The 21,956-nt window shown below is 39.4% G+C and overlaps 1 protein-coding gene across 6 annotated transcripts in view; it reads right to left on the reverse strand.

The window, feature by feature from the left end:
* Positions 1 to 486: 486 nt before the first annotated feature.
* Positions 487 to 21,956, reverse strand: part of IARS1 (isoleucyl-tRNA synthetase 1) — a 107,458-nt gene continuing 85,988 nt past the window's right edge. For all 6 annotated transcript variants that reach the window (XM_065074495.1, XM_065074499.1, XM_065074496.1 and 3 more), the window contains 9 exons: positions 20,019 to 20,193; positions 19,123 to 19,235; positions 18,746 to 18,841; positions 16,570 to 16,746; positions 12,847 to 12,958; positions 11,757 to 11,882; positions 6,739 to 6,882; positions 5,613 to 5,765; positions 487 to 1,116 (listed from right to left, as the gene is read on the reverse strand). In XM_065074495.1, the coding sequence (XP_064930567.1) occupies positions 1,034 to 1,116; positions 5,613 to 5,765; positions 6,739 to 6,882; positions 11,757 to 11,882; positions 12,847 to 12,958; positions 16,570 to 16,746; positions 18,746 to 18,841; positions 19,123 to 19,235; positions 20,019 to 20,193 (1,179 nt within the window). In that variant the 3' untranslated portion in view covers positions 487 to 1,033. The remainder of the gene's footprint in view (positions 1,117 to 5,612; positions 5,766 to 6,738; positions 6,883 to 11,756; positions 11,883 to 12,846; positions 12,959 to 16,569; positions 16,747 to 18,745; positions 18,842 to 19,122; positions 19,236 to 20,018; positions 20,194 to 21,956) is intronic.

Genomic DNA, 21,956 nt, shown 5'->3' on the forward strand with positions numbered 1-21,956 from the left:
CTCGTGCTCGGGAGGCAGCTGCACACACGTGTACCTTGGCACACCAGTGTGTACAACGAGCTCAACACCCATTAACTACACGCTGAAATGCAGTGGAACTTAACTTAAAGCAGAGCTTCAGCACACTTAACCAGCCGAACAACATCCCCAAACCGAAAAAAGGCCTCATCATTTCACTCGACTATGGCTGTATGAGTCAACAAGTCAAATGCTTGGCAAGTCGTACTGACTATTATAAAAAGTAAAAACCCAACACTAATTTCAATCTAAAAGTGGTTTTAAGTCCAAAACCCTCCTCCAAATCTCTAACGAAACAAAATCCACAAAGCCTGATGGTATCACAATCCAAACAGTCGTTAGCACTCAGTATGGACATTTTCAGATTACAAGTTTCTCTAGGTTTTCCTGATCTATACAGCGCTATAAGTGTTGTCGTCTTCAGAAAATGTAAGGAAGCAAAGTACTCTGAACTCAAGGAAACAAGAGTTTGGAGATGAAGCAAATTTATTGTTCCAAGCCTTGAAATTAGGGAGTATTTTAAACCAACAGCCAAACACTTCATGAAAATCCAGCTAGTTTGAATGAACAAATCCAGGTAACTCTTAAATAAATTTCAAAGCTATTGTAACATGGTGTATATATATAATATATATATATCATAGAGCCTTGTAGGTAACCCATGAAAAATCAAGGATGCCTCCTGCATAAAGGGCAGGCAGAGAACAGCATCACTGAGGTACTAGTCCCATTTTTTTCAGGCAAATTACTGCATAGATATCTAAAGTTAAGGAGTTCTGATGTTTTTCTGGACCAATTTTACAGTATCATAAGATAACATCATGAAAATACATTGTATTTGAAACCAAAGAGCAGCATATTAGACATGCACTGGTAGAAAACATCCTGTGTGCAATTTGGGATGTTAAAAGTACCATACACAACTTGGATGTTAATCTAAAAGCTTACTGATTTAATTTTACTTCCTTTTTTGTGGAAAAAAGTCTACGTGGTCTTATTCATAAAAATGGAATTCTCAACATTCAGCTGTGGTGGGTATGACACGAACATACACAGTCTTCATGTTCAAGTTCTTCATGGAGATGTCCTTTGTGATCTCTGAACCAAGAGAACAAGAGAAACAGAAGGAAACAGTCAGTACTGTTGGTGACAGGTAAAACAACATCCAAGAATATTTTACTCAGACAGTTCTACTGGTTCAAGGTGAGACTTGGACAGAAACTGCTCAGCTCAAAATCCCCTCCTGTTAAAGCAGGGTGCACTAAAGGGAGTGTCACCACACATCAGGTTTGCCACTGCAAGAGATGAAGATACTGTTCTAGGTTACAAAGAAGAATTTTTTGAAAGCCTTTGTCAGCCCACAGCTCCCAGCTTGCCCATTCCCACAGAAAATATATCTAGTTCAGAATTTTATAACGCAATGATATGAGGTCAATATTAACAATACAGCACAATGCACTGACGACCAGAGTCCCGTGTAAACACGCTGTGTGGGTGGCCGCATGGATCCTCCTCCTCCAGCGCGCTGTCCCTGACAGAAGAGAGAAGGTGCGTGCAAAGGAGCACGAGGATAAGGACGTACACACGTTAACTGGAGCTTCATACTTAAAACAAGGATTGTAGCGGTCTCTGCTGAAAAACTAATGTAGCAATCTTGCCGGGTACGCCTAAAGAATTTCATAGCATACCAGATCAATTCCTTAAGTCTTTCCAGAGCTATATGCATATCGTTTGGAACAGTAACAGGATAAAAGTTTGCTCAACAAACCTCTTTTAAGGATATGGCATATTTCCAACAGGTTGATTCAGGGTTTATGATTTTTTATGAAACACAGATTAACTGTACTTTGTGGCTACAGGAAAAGTCACTTGTGAAGCTGGTAGGAACTGGAAATCTCTTTCTGTCTTCTTGCCACCACACAGAGCATTTTTCCCAAGAAGTTAGATGTTGGCTGGCTCAATGCTTCCCAGCACCCATCAGCTGTAGCAAACTCCCCCCAAGGACAGAGCAGATTGTTGTGAATACTGGGAGGTACAGCTTTGGAATTAAAGTAAACTGAATGACAAATATCCCAGAGGTCTCCTTACTAAGAAACTTCCCCGCGGTAACCACAAATACACCCACTGAAACCAAAGCAAAAGCGTATCGGGGGGTTACGGTGTTCCTCTGCACGCTAGAATCCCCAAAGACAACACAAGCAAATAAAAGATAAATTTTAAATTTGGCACTAGTGTTAGCACAGCCCACAGATTAATAACATTCCGAATGGCTGGGTGTTTTTTCAGTAGAAACACTTTGGTTGTGCGCTGCTCTGTGTCACGGACTCACGGCTGATGTCCTGCTGCTCTGACTCTGCCCAGCCGGCAGCGACCGGGGGGCTGGGGGGGGTGGGTGGGTGTGTGCGCAAACGCGGGTGTGTGTGGTGGGGGAGGCCAGTCTGGGAAGTGCCTCCATGGACACCATATAAAAGCAGTTTAGTTTTCAGTAACACGGTGTCCAAGTGAACCCTGGTTCTAGAAACGGCAACGAGAAGGTTTGTCTCCATGTACCAGCACGCACGCTCCTTCTGACATTAAGGCCCCCATCTTTATTCAAAAAAATGTTTCATTTTTAGACTGAGCAGATATAGTCTGCATCAAAGTTTAAAAGGCATCTATTAATTGATTAAGAAGCCCTTATGGATCTTGATGGTACTGTTTTTCAGGAGTTCTCTTCCAGTGTAATGCTCTGCTTCAAGCAGCTGAATACCCATTTACAGAACTAGAGAGTATAATTCAATTCAACAATTAGTGCTTTATTTCCTCATTAACCTTCCTTCCCTCCCCATGAAAACATTACATCCGTATGTACGAAAGTTATTTTGGTCTGCAGAAGCAGCCAAACAAACTACAAACTTGGTCTCAAAGTCCTCTTTCAACTATTTATTTTAAAAACCATGAATAATGAGGAACTACATAAAGCCACTGTTTTCAACAGTATTTCAGACAATAATTACTATTAGAAATGGAAACTTTATCAAGAGAAGGACATCCTCACGCCTCCCCTGATTCCTCCGCAGGACGGCTCTGACACATGGACAAGTTTTGCCTCCACCCCGAACGCATCTGAATCAGCCACCTGTAACCCGTGTTCCATTCTCATGAATAAGCAACGCTCACCACTTGGACACTTATTTCTATCATGTTTTTTCCAGTATTCCAAAAGGGGGGTGAAACACACATCCACTCCTGAAAAGCTGCCAGCTGTTGTGCAATAGACGCAGACGCCCAACTGCCTGTACCCGACGGCATTTATCAAAATTATTATCTCAAAACTGGTACCTCATTTTCCTCCAAGTGGTTTTTTTTTCTTTTCCTTTGATAAAAACAGGCGTCAACCTCCCAACTCATGGCCTGTTTTCAAACATTCCAAATTGTTAACAGCAAATAATTTATTTTATATTTTTAGATTAAATCATTAGAATAAGCTACTCAAGAAAAGAGACTGAACTTTTTGTTTTGAAGGTGAGACCTTGAAATATATTGACAAAAAGATGAGTAGGAGATTACAAAGTTGCAACAATGGACAAACATTAATTGAATGAATGTTTTGCAGAAGCATTAAAATTTTTGTTTCATATGCAGCACTTAAAGAGATCTGAAGATAAAATACGACCATTTCAGTGTTTATACCATTAAAATGTTATTAAAAGAGCTGCATGGTGAGAATTAAATCTGAGACAGCAGATGCATAGCTATATGGCATAAGCATTCATTAGCTACACAAATAAACCTTCAGGACCAAATTCTCTACATTCTGAGCCTAAAAAAACCCAAATCAGTTGTTTTAGCCTTTGAAGAATTATCAGATCTGACCTTTCACATCATCATGAGTTGTCACTTTATACAATTTATTTAAAGTTTAAATAGTTCTGGAGAATTCATACTACAAATATATTATAGCGATTTCCCTTTTAGGTAAAGGCATTTAAAAAACTCTTACATAAATTGAGACTTAAAGGCTATAAATTTTCCTCTTTCAAAGCTCAGAAGTTTTCTGCAGTAGTTATTTTAGTATCTCAACTAAGTCATATGCTGCTGTGAACCCTTTTGCCCTGTCACAGGGACAGAAAAGAGAAAGAGATACAAAATCAGTTGTTCCTGAATGGCTGAATTGCTAGTCAGCAAGGTTTCACACACAAGTACGTTTTTTGTTTATGCAAGTGAGTGTGGTTGATGTACTTGGTTCTCGCACCTTGTGCTGTTTCTCAATACTGTTTCTAAGTACTCCAGTTCTCCGTGTTTCTTACCACCATTCAGCACATTATTTTTAGCATTAGCTTGAACTATCACTAGCAAGCCTCATCAATATTTGAGATCTATTTTACTTACAAAAAACGGCTTTTGAATACACAGAGTTCAGGTCATATGAAATAAAAGTGATAATTTAAAAACCCGCACACACAAAACAAAATACAACAACAAAAACCCCACACACACCTACAAAAAATGCACAAGAGAACCCACCTGCCCTTCTTCTGATTCTAATGTATCCTACGGGAATCCCTTCAAGCCGGGGACAGGCGAGCGGCCCCAGCTTTGGGAAGCTGCACTACAGCCACCCTCCTCATCCCAAACCAGCTGCCAGGCACCCCAGAGGAAACCCAGCACACCCCACAGTTAGATCACTAGTTTAAACAAGACCTCTAAGTTCTGGACAGGTAACCTAACATGGAATAAGTTAAGTGCCAGGTATCCCTCCCAAACCGCTTGTAAATCACGCCACTGTGATAAACCGGAGACAGAATCCCTGACAGCGTTTCATTTAACAGTTGAATTTTCCTGAACACACAGAAATATCTGGGGTTTCTACCATGTAGTTTCTAATCCATTTTTCCTGTCAAATAAAGTCCCAAATCTTTCTCAGGTCCAACTTTTTGGCACTACAAGTGAGTACATCTTTAGTTCTATCTTTCTCATGAATCAGAAATTTTTGTTTCTAAGCCTCACCACCTGTCAGCAGTTTTGGAAGATTCTTTAACATTTCAGATACATGACTGTGTGATAAAGCTTCCTACTTCCCAGGTATTCTGAATGAATTGCAGCTGCTGAACCCTATGAAGTCTGACCTACTCAAACTACTCTAAAATAGATCTGATACTCTCTTCCACCCACTCCCGTTCTCCAAAAGTAAGAAAAAAATAGTATCTGCAACAATACGAACGTTACAGGAACAATTGGAACAGGTTCTTAAAATATTCACACTTGAGACTCCCTCACTCCTAGGAGGAGATTCGCTGTCTCTGCTTAGTCCCAGCAGCACGCAGCACAAATCTCCGCTGCTCACTGACCTTCTATTTCAAAAGGAAAAAAACCTTTACAGAACTTGTCTTGGCCATTTCATGAAGAGAATGCATTAGAGCTTTGAATTTCTAAATGCCCATGTGTGCTTAAAGGACTTCATTAAATAACTATTGAATTACTGGGCGAAATTAGAAACCAGCATGTAAACAGTATGCGTTTAGTAATTAAACTAGATCTCAGGTTTCATTAGCTGCTCCTCAGCAAAATCCTCCAAGTATCTTTGGACAAGCAAACCAAAAGTTTGTGCTTACCCTCAGTTTGTGCTTCATCCAGGAACAGTTTTAGCCTCCTGCTTCTGAGCCCAAAAACTTTTGCCGTTTCATGTAGAAGACCCTGGTACGTTAATCCATTCTGGCCAACAGGGTTTTCCATTAGAAGAGTCCCCACCGTTCCCTTCTGACATTCTGAACAGGATAAACAGTTGGATCACTATTAGTGAGGAATGATATTAATTTATCTTGGTAAAATGAAATTTAGGATTTCTTCCATTTCATCTCCATTTCTTCATAGTGCTGAGTAACTCCCTATACCAACCTACTTATAGATATTCACTAAATACATTGATGAATTATAGAATTGGAAGTATAAGTAATTATTAACAGCTTGACAAATAAAACTTTGCAGAATTTTTTACACCGGTGAACTGGAAAACCTGGAGACCGGGAAACATGAAATATTTCAACTGGAAACACAAACCACTAACAACTACAGAAGTTCAAAGTACCTACTGATGGGCAAATCACCAGTTAAAAACAAATTTTGAGCCCAAGTAGGTTCCCAGTAGTGTCAATACAATTCCGCATGGACAGCCTAGAACAGACTCGTACCCCGGCAGAGATTAAGAGGCAGTGACTAAGGACACAACGTTTTCCATGTGAGGATTCAGAGAAGTTACAAGATTAGCAGCTGTGGAACAGAATTACATGCACATATTTATACTCCAGATCAGGTTAATAATACAATTCATTGGGCTTCTAAATAGCACTGAGAAGTGTTCCACAGGCTGTTGGCAACGCCTCAGTGGACACCTGGCAGCTCCTTCACTGCCCTCCTCATTTTTGATCAGTTTTAGACTCAGCCTTTCTAAATAAACTGCACAGGTGAGCTGATGGTCATAAAGAGGAGAACAATGCTGAAGGGCTCATGTTTAAAAGCTGTCCCTTATCTCTAAGTGGCTCTCGTTTTTCTTTTATGAAAAGAGAAAGAAAAGCTAAATATAAATATTGTGTTTATTAGAAAGCACGTACTAAGAGAACAATAAAAATCACCATCAATGAAAATATACGTACTTCTCTTCATCAGTAAGCAATGGTGCCCACAACCTGCATCACAAAAAAGCTCAGCCTGTATGCGAGGAGGGCTCAGTATCCACCATACCTTGTGGTTTTGCATTCATCAGCTGCAAGTTGATATACTGGCAGAGCAGAGCATCAGGGGAGCTGAGCAGAGCAGGTGCTGACCCTGTTGTCACATGCAGAGTCTTTCCGCTGAGACTAAGCAAGTCAGTTTTGTTTATCAGTTCTGAAAACGAAATGAGATGAGTCAGGCCATTACAGAGAAGCCGAGGTCCAGCTCTCACTCCATTAGCTGACAATGAGTCTTTTCTAACCACTGATTCCACGGTGGAAGTGTTTCCCTCTTTGCAATTCCTCGCTCAAGAAAGAGCATTTCTCCATTTTGAAAAATGGAATTTCTGCAGAAATATTTTGGTTTTTTAATAACACAGTACTTAAATCTGCTGTGGAAATTAGCTCCTATGTAATGTCTCTTATGCACATAAATATACAACATGATTACTAATGCAATAAAGATAGTTAGATAACTTAAAACAAGCAAGAAATCATTCACTTAAGCCAAACAATGTATCTCATTAAATTAAAACCTACAATCATTGTCTCTACCCTGACTTCACAAGCTGAAGCTGCACTGGACAGGTGTCACTGATGTGTCACATCAGGACATTTCTCTCATTAAACTCCAGATGACAATAAATGTAAAATCAGTGGCTGGTTAGCTCATGAATAATGCCCCTGCATTAAAATTTGTGTTTAATGTCGGCAGTAGCTGATGATTCAGCAGATGACTCCAGCCATGCGTATTTAGAAAATGGTGGAAGATCAGACCCAAAGCAGAACCTATGTCTCCAAGGATTTTAGAAGTAATACCACCACCCTGGAAGCCCTCAGACAAGACGCTAATGAGGTTTCTGTAATACAAATGAGGTACGGAAGGCTGCATTCTGCGCTACCTACGTGAGCAGCTGCCTGTCCTATCACACACGCAAAAAAAAGCTGCTGATAGCCACAACATTAAAGATACAGAGAAATAACATCACTCTCTGCTACAAAGCTTTAGCAGCTACAGAAGAACTCCGAACAACAAAACCAGTAAGAATTAGTAGATCTAAATTCTTGTGAGAATTGTGCATTGCCCATACATACGGAACAGACACATCTGTCACCTCCTTCCAACAGTTCTCTTTCCCTATCAGCCCTACTCTCGTCATGGAGCCTGCACTTGACAAAGATTGTTTTCCATCAGTTCATCTGCATGAATTTCAGGGGGGCAGAAGGGGCCCAGTCATGTTTATAAACTCAAAATGAAAACCAAACCCCCCCTACCAAACCAAACAACATCTAACAAACAAACCAACCACAACTACAATGACAAAGAAAAGGTAAAAAGTAATCACAGGCTACAAACTCCCCAAATTCTGTCAGCTGCCAGAGACCATCGAAGTGCGATGCACCATGGAAGGCTGGTGAGACTGCCCTAAGGAATGATGGAGACCTCAGACAGCAGCTGTATTTTAAAAAGCAACATGTTATATATATGTGTGTATATATTTATTTATTTATAAAGTTTAAAAAAAAAAAAAAAAAAAAGGCAAAACTTAATGTTGCTCCTAAAATTCAGTTCTCAAGAGTGCAGTTTCCAGTGCTGGTGGTGATCCGCCAGCTGCCCAAACACTGTTTTGGTACATTTGAGGCGCAGGTATGTGCTCAGGCACAGGAGGGGGCTTTGCTTTTGGTTTTACTTACAGGAAAGGAAGAAAATAACTCAGTTAAGAAGTGGAGAGGAATTAACAGGATTTGGAGAGGAATTAACAAGATTTCATCATATGGAAAGGGAGTCAGCAGCAGGGTTTTCCCCGCAGAACCCTAGAGCAGCGCTGCTCGCCGTGTACGTACGGTTATTAGGTCACGGTGAGCTGAGACAGAGCGCGGCGCAGGGAGCACCGGGGTCTGTGCAGGGTGACAGGGCACGAGCTGCAGCCATGGCCATCTGTGTGTTTAGCTAATTGAGCATTTTACGTGACAGGATCACTGACAGCGTCACAAGGAAGAGCTCATGTACAGTGCTGCCGATGGAGTCAGCTCACACAACTCTCTAGTCAGAGCAAGTAAAAAAGTGGATCATTTTTCATCTATAACAATACACTTGAAAACAAGCAGATAGTACAAGTGCTCATCAATATTAAAATCACTTCTAAAGTCTGTTCTCCCTGAAGCTGAGATTTAAGTGGTAATATTCTTCTAAGGTACCTTACAGCCTCATGGCCTGTTAAAAATTAAAGATTAAAAAATATTTTTGTAGTCTTGTTCAGAAAACAGTGCTACGAATAGAGTTTTTTAAAAAAATCAGCCCTCTGAAAAATCTTGGTACGTGATTTCATCTCTATGAAGTTTATACAGGGACTTTTGCCCCATCTTCCTCCCCCCGCTCCTTTTTTAAGCCCAGCATGATTTACAGCTCCATTTATTCCCATAACTGATTTTTTTTTTAAATAGGACTTTTTCAATATGGGCTACTTCCATTAAAGCCAGGTGCAACTGAAAAAGCATTCCCAATAAGAAGTTTAGAAAATTTCCAGCTTTAGCAATCTAGAGCAAAAAGAAAATCACAGGGCAGGACATATTTCAGCCTCCACTAATACAAGAACTGCCTGATTTCATGCCATTACACAACCCTATGTGAATCTTCATTACAATTAGAAAACAAAATAATAAGTTACTGCAAGTAAAGTGGACAGTCGTAAGAACCACAGGAAAGAAAATAAAGAGCCAGAAATATGGTTTTACGGGGTCACAATTTTATTAACACACACGGGAACCATTCATCAAGAACTCGTCCAGAGTGCACGAGCTTTCTTCACAGCTCCTCTCAGATGCAGCAGCTGATACCAATCCCCTGCCTTACCCAGGGACCCTGGAATCATCATTAGGTCTCACCTAAGGGGACCCTGGAATCACCATTAGGCCTCACCTAACATTACCCGTGCAAAGGTTGGGCAGATAAAGCAAAGGGATTGTATGCCAGCCAAACATCAGGAACTTGGGTTCTATTCTCCATCATCTTTAAGTGCTATTTTCTTTGTACATACCTTCTACCCTTACTCCTCAGGGAGCCATATATTCTGCTGATCGGTACTTATTTGAGATCTCTGCCAAATTGCAACAAAAGTGAATTTGATAATCTAATCTTTCCAAGGGAATTTTCATGTTGTTAATAAGTGGGCAGGGAAAAAAACTGCTCTGCCCAGACCACTTACAGAGAGTGAAAGATTAACATCACCATGCTAAGATGGAAAATCCCAAAACGATACCTACATGGCAAAAGCAACATGGAAGGGAAGGAAATAAAGCCTTTGTTGCTACAGCAGAAGAGAATCTTCAAGAAAAGGTTTAGATTTTCTTTACCCCTTTAGGAATTCAGCATTAATAGATTTATGCTGCATCGTTTTGGTCTGTTAGCGGCAGAAAGCAAACCAGGTAAGTAGTCAAGCTGCTAATGATCTGAATAAGATGAGAGTTGCCCAACTCTTCTTGGCCTTTTGCAGGTCATCTTTTGGTATCTGCGATGGTAATGAACTGTACCAGTGTCCACCGACCTCTGTGGGCACGGACCACGTTGCTATGAAGTATATCGCTACTATTGGGAAAATTATTTCAATGAAAACTATTTCCTCCTTTAAAATATAACTGAAACTTGAAGATACTGAGAGATCCAGAATTTCCTATAAATCACCTACAAGTGAAAGCAGAGAATAATCATTTTGTATGATAAAGCTATTTAGTTCAGCTGAGCACAACTTGGAAAGAGGTTTTACCACAGTAAGATAAATGGATTACACATCTGGTATGAAACCCGCCCCTCCACCTCCCCAAATTCTTCTGGAAATACTTCCAGGAAAAGACAAGAAAACTAAAGATTGAGATAATAACAGTGATGTGACAGACACAAGGCTGTTCCCCTTCTGACAGGCAGGCAAACTGTAAACCCTCATCAGTCCTGTGGGCACCCAAACCAGCCTTTCGCAACAGCCACTCAAGTGCCTCCCCCTTAGATGTTCCTTCAGTAATACTTCTATGAAAACCCAGAAGCAAAAGTTTCTATAGCCATCCAGTAATCACTTTTGCAGTATTTTAGAATTTCTGTGTCGCTCATTTTAGACTTAATATTAATGGTGTGAAAACAGACAAAGTTTGAAGGTCAAGATGTGCCTGTAAATAACACTAAGAATGTACAAGGAGTTTTTATTACTGCTGAAACACCGCTAAAGTCACATTAGAGCATGGCCACTGCTAAGGACTCTACCTTCCGTATTTCTTCAGTAAAGCGTTTGGTTTTTAGTGTAATCTTGTTCTCAGTGTGCTGATTTTTAAGTTGTAACTTTTTCTGATGTACTGAAACAGTATATGGAATGTAATAATAAAGCAGCATCTTCATCACGGAAGAGAATGTCAGCTTGCCGGTACAGTCACTGACTGCAACATCTTCCATAACACCTCTCTTCCCTGTTTCAGTTATATTATCTTTGTCGTGAACACAACTATGATATAGCCTGTAACTCTATATATAACCCACAGAAGATAATTTACATTCTCAAGCCTTAACAGAGGCCAAGTTCAAGCTGCAAAAATATTCCATAGATTTTTCTAAGAAGAAGAAATGCAGGGATCCTCAAGTTTCTCTAGAGTGAAAAAGCAACACTTTTTCCTCTACAGATTGCAGTTTGCATTCAAATTAAGTTCTCACCCTGCCTACTGCGGCATTAGGGAAAAAAAGGCATGCAAAAGCTGGTGGCAGCTCGCCATCAATATATAGCATTGCCTGCCTCTGATGAAAGCGCTTTCTGAAATAAATCAGACTCTGTCCTGATGAGAACTGCAATGGAAATAAGAGAACAGAAGAGATGAGCATCATTTAGCAGCAGCTTTTAGAAACATTTTCATGCGACTATAACACAGTCTCATAAGCTAAGTACTGTAAAATAGAATATTTCCTTATGCATTTTCTTGACAATTTTGTATGTACATAGAAAAATTGCACAGTAAATAACTCCTAGCTGCTATTCAAAAAACTTTCAATTTTCCTTGTCATACTCCATTTACCTGTTTTTCCATTAAAAACTGTCAGCTTTGAATTTTTAAGACCAAAAATGCAGGAGACAGCATCTACAAGTCCAGTCAAGTTCAAAGTATTATCTCCTTTTGGATTTTCCAGCAGCAATACACCATCTAAAACCAAAATTAAGAAATTAAAATACAGTTTGGAAGCAATATCCAAGCCTCAATGAGTTTTTCTAGTGACTTCCAGTGAGTTTCCAATCTAACTTAAAACTAGCAAGACTGCATCCTCCATAAATTTTTGTAGTAAGAAAGAGGGAAGAAAATAGGGAAACAGACTCAAGTACACTTCAGATTTAGAGTATGGAAGTTATATTTGTTTTTATTAACAAAATAGTTGAATTTTTGTTACTTAATTATAATCCAGTAACATATTGATTAAAAACTGTCAGACTGTGTGCCCCGAGATGTTTACCAGCCCCTATAGTTACGTTCATGACTATTCAGTAAGCAGCTTTGTAACCATGTTGAACAAGGCACACTTATTGGACACACAAACTGTAAACACATGTAGGAAGAAAATTCCAGACAGTACATTTAGTTTTCTCCCCTTTTAATATATTCACTCAACATTGTAACACTTTTAGCACTATACCCATCTTTTGATTATACAAGACACAGTCATATTCTCTAGTTTTAAGTATCCTTTTTGGCTCTATACTTAATATCCAAGTTTTCCAAAAGCATTTCTCCAGAGGAGATACTGGATCACCTACATTTACAGGACTGCATCGAGAATTAAAAATTCTCGAGGTCCACACTGAGTGTGGGGGAACATAGACACACAAATATAGACTGTGTACGTCTCCATATATTCACACGCAAACCCTTCTGCAGAATATAAAGAACTCATATGCACACCTGAGCATTTACTTCAGGTCCACAGCAGAAGACTTCATGGACAGCACATGCTTTTGCTTTTAATAAACATATTTTAAAGAAGTATTTAAAGCTACTATTGGAAGGGAGTTTGCACCATCTTTCAAACAAATCCATGGCTCCAACATTCAGCACGCGGTTTTCCAAATAATCTTTTGACACCCCCACTGACAAATCAAACCCAGTACATTCCTACCTTGCTCTGTCCCATTAACACAAACTTTGAGGTTGACGTAGGCACAGGCTGGACCAACACGCTCACACAAACCACCTCGGACGAGTGTAATTTCTAGCTCTGATCCCTTCAGCTGAAGAAGGAGGAATATTATGTTTACAACAACATTCAAGTAATCCAACACAACAAAATGGTTTCCTTAAACAAACAACATTAAGGTCTTGTCTTGTACTAAATATGATTTGCAATAAAACAGCCACTTCTGCCACATCTTCCTTCAGAGTGCTTCAAGTATTAATTTCTCTTTAATATATATTAATGATATCACAGTATTTAAGACATAAAAAAACTGAGAGGAATAAACAGCCTGATTTTCACAAGTGATGAGCAGTGATGAGTGTCTCCGAAAACATAATCTAGAAGTGAATATATTAATAGTTAAGAGAGGAACACTCTTCCGGAGGTAATTCTGAGTATCCAGGCCCCGCTCACAGTCGCTGTCTGGAGAAGCCTTCACCGGCTCCAAGGGGCCATCGAGATACCAAGTCAACCTTTGCATATTTCCCCATTAGCAATTAGTGAATCAATTAAAACTTAATTAAAAGCACCCCATCAAGAAATGGAACAAGTATGAGAAACAGGATGAAGACACTTGGGAAGCTTGTAGCAATGCTACAGAAACAGACTTACTTGGTAGCTTTTCCAAGCATGGGTCTCTTCCTGAGCAAAGTACAAGCTGGTATTACTCCTGCACCTTTAGTGTGTTTCATGAGGATCATACTTTGAAGGATCTCTTAATTAAAATTCATAATCAAACAGATATCACAAGGAAATCACTTATATGAACAACTGGTACTACGTGGCCATTTAAGCCAATTTTTTGCAAATTTAGAGACAGTCTTTGGTAAGATTCACAGTCAGACAAACATTCAAGTGCTGGTCTTTGCTGAGCTCCTACTGCAAAGCAGAGAAAGACGCTTATGGAGCAGGAAATCTAATTTTGTGTTTACCCAATTTTACCAGCAATTAAAAATTCATTTTTCAAGTAGGTGCTTTTCCTTTCCAGTATTTTCTGATTATTTTTTTTTGCTGTCTCTGAGAGCAAGTCTTTGGGAGAAGAGTTCATAATTAAGGCCTTGTATCAAAAACTGATCCAGCGTAATTTTACAGAAACACTGATCCTGAATGCAATCAAATTACTTGTAGAAAAGACAGACTGCGTTTCATTTTCTCCCAATCTTCACATATATTCAGCATTGTGGAGATTTCTATTACTCCTTTAATAGCTTTCAGAAATTTGGTGCAAAGATCCGGTCGCAGCTGCTGTAATTTATAAACTCACCTGTGGAATTACACACTGTTATTTTTACTTGCATCTGCTTTTATGTCTGAAAGTGCGCAGTGGTCACTAAGGCATGTTCCATGTCAGTGCTGCTATCAGCCCCCACCAGCAGAAGGCAGCTGACGCAGAATTCCACTGGAACTCATATCTTCCTGGTCTTTATGGCTGACACTGTTAGTACAAAGCACAAGGCAGCTCTGACTGCTGGAGACACAACCAACCATGGCCATGTCTCATGTACCAAAGCACAAACTCACGGCACACAGCTGCAACTGTCCTCAACTCTCCAAAGGGCCAAAGCAAAGCCCTAAAGAAGAGCTTTTTCACTTCAGGTATTTTTGTCCATGGCTCTAAATGTGACAAGCTCGTTACAATAGAAAAACAGAGCAGAGAGTCAAACATCTGCACTAAGCAATCCACCTGCGCAGCCCAGAAAGCGCCACTGCCAAGGAAGATGTTATGGTTGCACTGAAATCTGTCACCTCTCTCTCTGCAACCTCTACTTTGAACTCTAATTATCTGACTAACAATTGCTGAGGCACAGCAAGTCTGTGATACAGGAACCATCCAAATGTGCAGAGGGCAACCCAAGCAGCCAAGGCCACAGGTTAACTCTGCAGGCAGGGACTTTGTAGTGACTGAGATGCCTGAAAATAAAACAACAACAAACAACTCTGCATTTACTTAAAAAGCTTTTCTTTGCTTCCATTTACCGTACCTGAACTCTATAGATTCGGTACACAGACCTTGCAATAAACCACTGCGGATGGTTTTGTTTGTAAAAACCTCCACATCCAAGATTCTAAGCTGACAGGTGGGCACTCGCAGCTCCATGACCATGACATGTCTATAAACTTAATCAAGTGCAGTAGCCACACAGAACTCTCTGCCATATAGAGTGTTATTTCAGCTATAATTTTTTAGGTTTTCCCAGTCTAAAATCTGGTATTTGTGCAAATGCATAGCCTGACCCACAAACCTCCTCTTCCTGGTTGACATACCAGCTCACCATTTCCAAAACAGAACAGATGTGTGGTTTTTGCTGACAACAGCTATCAATTACATTCATAATAACCAGCACCTGTCAGGGCAAGATTTCATCTTTACATAGACAGCATTATATAAGACTAATCCAATAGACTCATCTTTCAGCTTTCTACCATGTTTTTCTTCACTAGAATCTGCTAAATTAAGATTTAAAAACCAGAAAAATAATAGTGAGGGGGAAGCACCCTGGCACAGGCAGGAAAGCTTTCACAGAACGACAGAGCAATGAAACGTAAAGCTCAAGCACTGGGTAATTTCGGAGGCAATCAGACAACTGTTTCCCAGCATTATACTTGTTTTTTTTTCCCTAGCTGCTTTTATATTGCAATTAAGATTTGATGTTGACTTAACATCAAACTGTCCATCAGCAGTATCCCAGTCAAATAAGTACTTCGAAGAAATAACCAAATATTTTGACCAATTTCTCAACGACAATATTCTCTACTTTTACACACTGTTTTTCTCTCTGTTTGTCTCAAGATTGAACTAATAGCTTTGAAAAAGGCCAAACAGAGCTTTGTTTGAAATCTGTACAACTTCAGAAGTATAATTAATAAGTAGAAGACATTTCCTTTACACATACTGTTAGCAAGACGGATGAAATATGCACTTTCCTTTCAGCTAATGTCAGACCCCCAAGACATCCTGTAAATCCAATTTTAAGTCAGATGTATCATTTGTTCTTGTCTTCCTAGTCTAGCATGACATTCAGATGGAAGAATGTTTCATCCACAATTCTTCTAGGAATGCCTTTTGAATATAAGAAGTTAGAACAAAACTGCGGCAAAAGTATTCTCAAAACATGTCAGAAGAAACAGCACAAATAAAACAAAGGAAATAGTTCAAATCTGCTGCTGAAAGAATAAGCCCATGTAAGAAACTGCATTGTTAGTAGAGACGGGGCAGAAAAAGCATCCTCAGACATTAATATGTGAAGCTGGTCTTAAGCCAAAAGGCAACATTTAGCCTCAAAGGAGAACATTTCTAATACAAAAGCATATTAACTTGAGAGAAATCAGAGCAACAATATTTTTGCTGTCTGAACAATGTACTAACCCAACTACAAATAATGTGCGTTAAGCTTACACAAACAACTACCTAGGATATTTATTTTGGCGCCCAAGCGGCTTCATTTTCAAGTAATAGTATAATACACATACAGAACACCCATTTTCTTTTTTTAAAGCAAAAAGACCAATATGAAATGCATAAACACGAAACCATATCCACAAAACATATGAAACAATATCCCACATAAAAATACTACCATACAATTTTTCTGTAACTGAGGCACTTTGTTAAGCTAAAAGCAGGTAGTGAAACCAACTATGCAGTCAATGCTTTCTGCTTCTTACCTGGGTCGTCTCCTGGATGAGAACATCTTTGGAGGGAGGCACTGGGTAAGGCTTCAGGGCAGCCTTTATTGTTGCAAAAATGAAATCTGTATGTTCCTTAATAACAGTGTCCAGGTAGTCACCTTCTGGCTGTGCTCTGTAGTACACTGTAATCTCATCTGTAGGAACCAGATTTCGCTGTAGGATACACCAAATATACTGTTAATGACAGCAAGATGACTTCCACGTATCCAAGCTAAAACATAAATATCTCTTAAGTTGAAGAAAAAGTATGTTAAAAAGATATTTACCAGGCATTTGTTAAAAGTTTCCACAAAAGATTTAGAAGAAAACAATTATTTTGTCTGAAGGGCAGGAAAGACGCTTGAAACATGATTTTTGTACCAAATCACATACTTTACTCAAAATGTCTCGCTTTCCAATTCATTTACCAGCTCACCCCCTCAGTGAGCTGAAGCCCCACCAAATTCATTAAAAAGCTTTTCTGGATGAGAATTTTACTAGCATTTACACACCCTGTCAGCCTGGAACTTAACCCTTGGCTCTTCATTGAACAAATGTTCAACCAGTGACATTTTGTTAACACCCAACAGTCTCCCAGACATTTGGTATCTTTTTGGAAGGTGGTGACCTGGCTTTTAAGTCTTCACACTAGTTCCATCACATCTCGCATACTAACATGTGCCTCAGAAAAAGAGCAGTTCACCTGAATGGTGCTCTTTAAAGCTGAATTAGAGCTAAATTCTGCTTCAGTAAGAAAATGGTTTCAAGAGAAAAAGTAGCAGCACTAAGAAAGCTTTCTTTCTAAAATCTGCTAAAAGTAATGACTGCCCTAATGCTAGGAACGGTTATTGTGTTTTTTTATTATGTGTACATTTTTATAACTGGAGTGGGAATGAAAGAATGACAGAATAAGTGCACACTAGCATCATGTTAGTTATTAGGCAGGATTAAGTATTTTGATATTCATTTAAGTAAGAACAAATTATGGCTTTATGTTATTACAGAAGTAAATTTAAATCATCTGGTAACTTATGAGAGAGTTTTCTTTTCATGGCCACATTCCTTCCTGCTTTTATTTTACACAGAAATAAACCTACATAGGCTTCACAAATATACATATATATGCTTTTTTTTTCAACATATATAACTATTTTGGTACAGGTTTGTAGTTTTTCAGTCTTATACTGGAGATCCATGCAGATTCTTAACTGTACAGATACATTCTCCCAAAAACACATCCCATGAAAATTTTCTCTACACATGTCGAGCTCTTGCCAGATTTCTTCAGGCATAAGCCCGAAAAAGATGCAAATTCTAGCACATTGCCACCAACTTAGTCAAGTAGGAAAACCCTACATATATTGCAGAACAACATGTTCCACATCTGCAATGTGTATGTGCATGAGGGGATGGGGGAGTGTTTGGTTTTATGAGGTTTTTTTAAACTTGACAGTTCTGAAACCTTTAGAATTCTTTGTACAGAGTTAGCTATCACTTAATGTCCTCTCCAGATTGAAAGCTTTTCAGACTGGCCCTCGCCTCTGTGGTGAGCACACCTTCTTGGCACAAAATGGAGAGTGTGAGTACAGCACTTTCTGGACCGGTATTGTAGACAGAAGGAAGAGGTTCAGAGTGCTTTAACATAAAGGTCAGACGGCACCATTTGTATGTATGAGAACACTTTAGAGCAAAATTTTTAATGTAGATATACAAATCGGTGCCAGAAATGCCTCTTGCAATTTGCTAAGCCACGAGTTCGGTTTTTATAGCGGTCCCATGCTCAAATGTCTCAGCTCTCCCCAGCCCAGCTGATGTATCACAGTGGAATGAGACGGAACAGAACGCAACGCTTGCAGGAGGCAGGCAGGCCTGAGAGCCGCTTACCCAGGACTGAACCGCTGCCACACGGCTCCAAGTCAGAGAACAAGAGGGGCTCAGTAAAATAAATAAATTAGTTACTGCACTATGGATGATGCATAGCGACCTCGTTGTTCAACTCTAACTACTTACTAACATGGAAATTCAAAATGAAAATAATGTCTGATCAGAAACCTATACATTAGGAGAAAATGATACAGTGCTTCATGTTTAATTAAAAGCATCTATTTCTGCTGCAGATTGCCCAAAGATTGCTTAAATTAAAATGTCTTGCTCCAAAGCGTTGCTTCCTAACCTTTTTGCGAAGCTTCTGGATGCGATTAATCACTTCCCGGGCAACTCCTTCATCCACCATGGACTGGTCTGGGGTAACATCCAGCAGAACTAAAACCTGAGATGATGCAAAGAAAACAGTTGAAAAGGTAACAAACTTTGAAACAAGCCGGTATTAACTCACTCAGAAGCTCAGGTACATTTTCGTAGAGCTCCTCACAAAATGCCATACTGAAGAGAACACTTGAACTTCTCCAAAATTCAGAAGATAGTTCAACAAATTCCAGGAGTCTAACTAGGCAGACAAAACCAGCCCAGCTTTCAACTCGCCATTTTCACATTACTTCTAGAGAAACTCTTTCCTTAAGAAGAAATAAAAAGAGATAACCAATAAAATACCTGAGCATCGGAATGTGCTTCATACTGTGCAGATCCTCTGGCAACCTGATCAAAGGTGTACATGAGACGCAGATCTTCCGTGTGGAGCTCATGTCCTTCTACAACAATGGTGCCTGCAGAATGGGCAGATGAAGAGCATCTCTTACAACCAGGGTGGGGTTTTTTAAATTCAAAAAGCTTAAGACAAGTATCAGTCTTCAACCACATGAAATGCAGTGTATTTGCAATACATTTGAACAGCAATTAAGCACTAGTAAGAAACACTGAACTATCCCACATTCAGATTTTTCACACAAGCACTTCTACAGGCAGTAGAACTCACTCAAATGCAGATTGTTTAGCAACTGTTAGTGTGCCATCCAAATAAAATAGAATAAAACTTAAAAATAACCTGTATCCCCAACTGAATTAAAATGTATACTCAAGCAGTTAACTAAACAGGTATAGCTGGAAAATTCACAGCTACTTGTAAATCTAGAATTGAAGCTCTGCTTTTAGAATATAAAGCACTCCACATATACTCAGTTCAAATTTGATTCAGCTCTACAGAACAACTTGACCTCTACTTCATTTTGGCCTTACAATAACACTTAGACAGGAGAACAAGATGAGATAAGTATACATGGCCACTTCCTAACTACTGTCAGCAATATAAGAAAAATAACTTTTCTTCTACTCTTATTAACATAAAATTTAATTGGGTTGATAACAGAGAAGTGGGCCATAAGCTCCCTAGAGTCACAGAATAATACTTTTGCATCTCTTCCTGCAAGTGCTTGATCAAGACACACTAAACAAGAGCAATTGCTTGATTCTTTTGTGATGAGCCAAAGGATTTTGGATCTTCTTTTTCTGGCCAACATTGCCATAGCTCAGTGGTTTGTACTGCTACATACCTGTCTCCTGGAATTCCTCCAGCTGCTCGCTCTTCAGCTCTTTGATTGCGGCCATGACAAGCTTAAATGCACCTTTCAAGCGCTTCCCAAGCACCATGTGATCCGGTTCTGCTCTCAGCCGGACTCCGTATTTATCTTTATTAGTAGATAATGTCACTTGACGTACATTGAGCTCCTATGCAAATACATCAAGATTTTAAAAAACAAAGCTAAAGAACAGACATCTCTGACAATAATGGAAAGGGTACAAATCCAGGGGCCAGAATACAGTGAAATGATGGGTCTCATGCTGCAAATTTTTTACATGATTGTCTCCATGAACTAAGTAATTTGTCAACACTGCAAGAGCAAATAAACCCAACCAATACTGAAACTATCCTTCAGGAGAAGATCTTATCCTCTTCTTCAGCCTTTAGGCTGAAATCTCACTGTTATTAATAGACACCAGTCAGCTCTCAACTCAAATCAGATCCCTATTCAACAACCTTTTTTCTTTATTGTTACAACTGCCTGAAGAGATAAAACTATTACATTTGTGTGCAACGGCATTAGAAAACAGTCTGGCAAAATTGAGGAAGACAAATTTTGCCGAAAGAGTCTTTTCAGTATGCATTTAGCTAGAAAACTATAACAATTTTATGGTTCAGGTTGTACAAATGAAACTCCTTTGTTTTGTCTCTTGTTCATTCCAGAGACTTACTGAATAGAAAACCACCTTCCTCAGAGAACCATCTGTCTATGCTCTGCAGCACAAGAACTCTGAAGATCAGGGTGCAAGGGCAGCCAAAAAGCTTATAAAATCTGCAGGAACTTCAGGAGAGGCCCCAGACCGAGGATGTTATTTTGCCACCAGAGAAACTTGGATGTGCCAATGTTTTATAAGTAATATGTGCAGGTTTTGTCCTCATATCAGAAGGGGAATATAGTGGTGCTGTGGAAAGGCTTACAGAAGAACTGACTCAAGGACAGCCTTGCTACCATATGAGGAAAAGCCAGGGCTACAACTCTTCGGAGTGAAGAAAGCTGAAAGGGGATATGATTGAGATTTAAAAAATTAAGAGAGATAGGTAAGGAGTGTAAAACTGTTATTCACCAAATCTCCAAACAACCCCTCAAGTAAAGGACTATGCAGTGAAAATAGTAGGAGATTGGTTTAAAACAGAAAACAAACAAGCAGTTAACTCTTGGAACTTAATGCCATCAGAGAAGGCCAGCTGGAGTGTACCACCAACTTCCAAAAGGAATTAAGCTCTTAACAGTAGGCACATGAAAAGATGTTAAAGGAAACAGGCAGACATGTGCCCTTGAATATCTTTAATTAAATAGCTGCAGATGGCTGACGATGACAGGAATCTACTGCAAGAAGCGGCCAGATGCTCGAGCTTTCTCTAAATGGACTCAACCACTGTGGGAGCCAGCATGATGGGCTAGATGAGCCACAAGGCTAAACCACAAAGTCATTGCTTATGTTCTTAATTACAATTGTTTTCCTCATCACAGAGGCACATTAAAAACCACCATTAAAAAGATCCAAAACCTTAATTGCACACCCTGGCCATCACAGAGTGCCAACATTGAAAATACACAGCAAACCTCTCTGCTCTACACTTAATTCTCTCCAACAAACAAATGTATCACACACATTATTAGTAACACCAAGAAATATTGTCTTTGAATATACCTCTTTAAAATAACAGCCCTGCTTCCCAATATTATTTTGTGCCTTTCCATTGCTTTGTAAGGCTAAGTAAGAAATACACACAAGGCAGGACTTGTTACCTACATTTCCAGTTTCACATGACCTCACTCTCTCTATTCTCGGTGTAACGTCCCAGGGACAGATCTTGGAGAGATTTAATTGCCAAAAAGCAACTCTTCAATGGGTACAAAGCTGCACGTATCTGGAGCACATTTCACTATAACTTGGCAGGTTTTGTC

This window comes from Columba livia, chromosome 10 (genome assembly GCF_036013475.1).
Source record: "Columba livia isolate bColLiv1 breed racing homer chromosome 10, bColLiv1.pat.W.v2, whole genome shotgun sequence".
Classification (NCBI taxonomy): Eukaryota; Metazoa; Chordata; class Aves; order Columbiformes; family Columbidae; genus Columba; species Columba livia.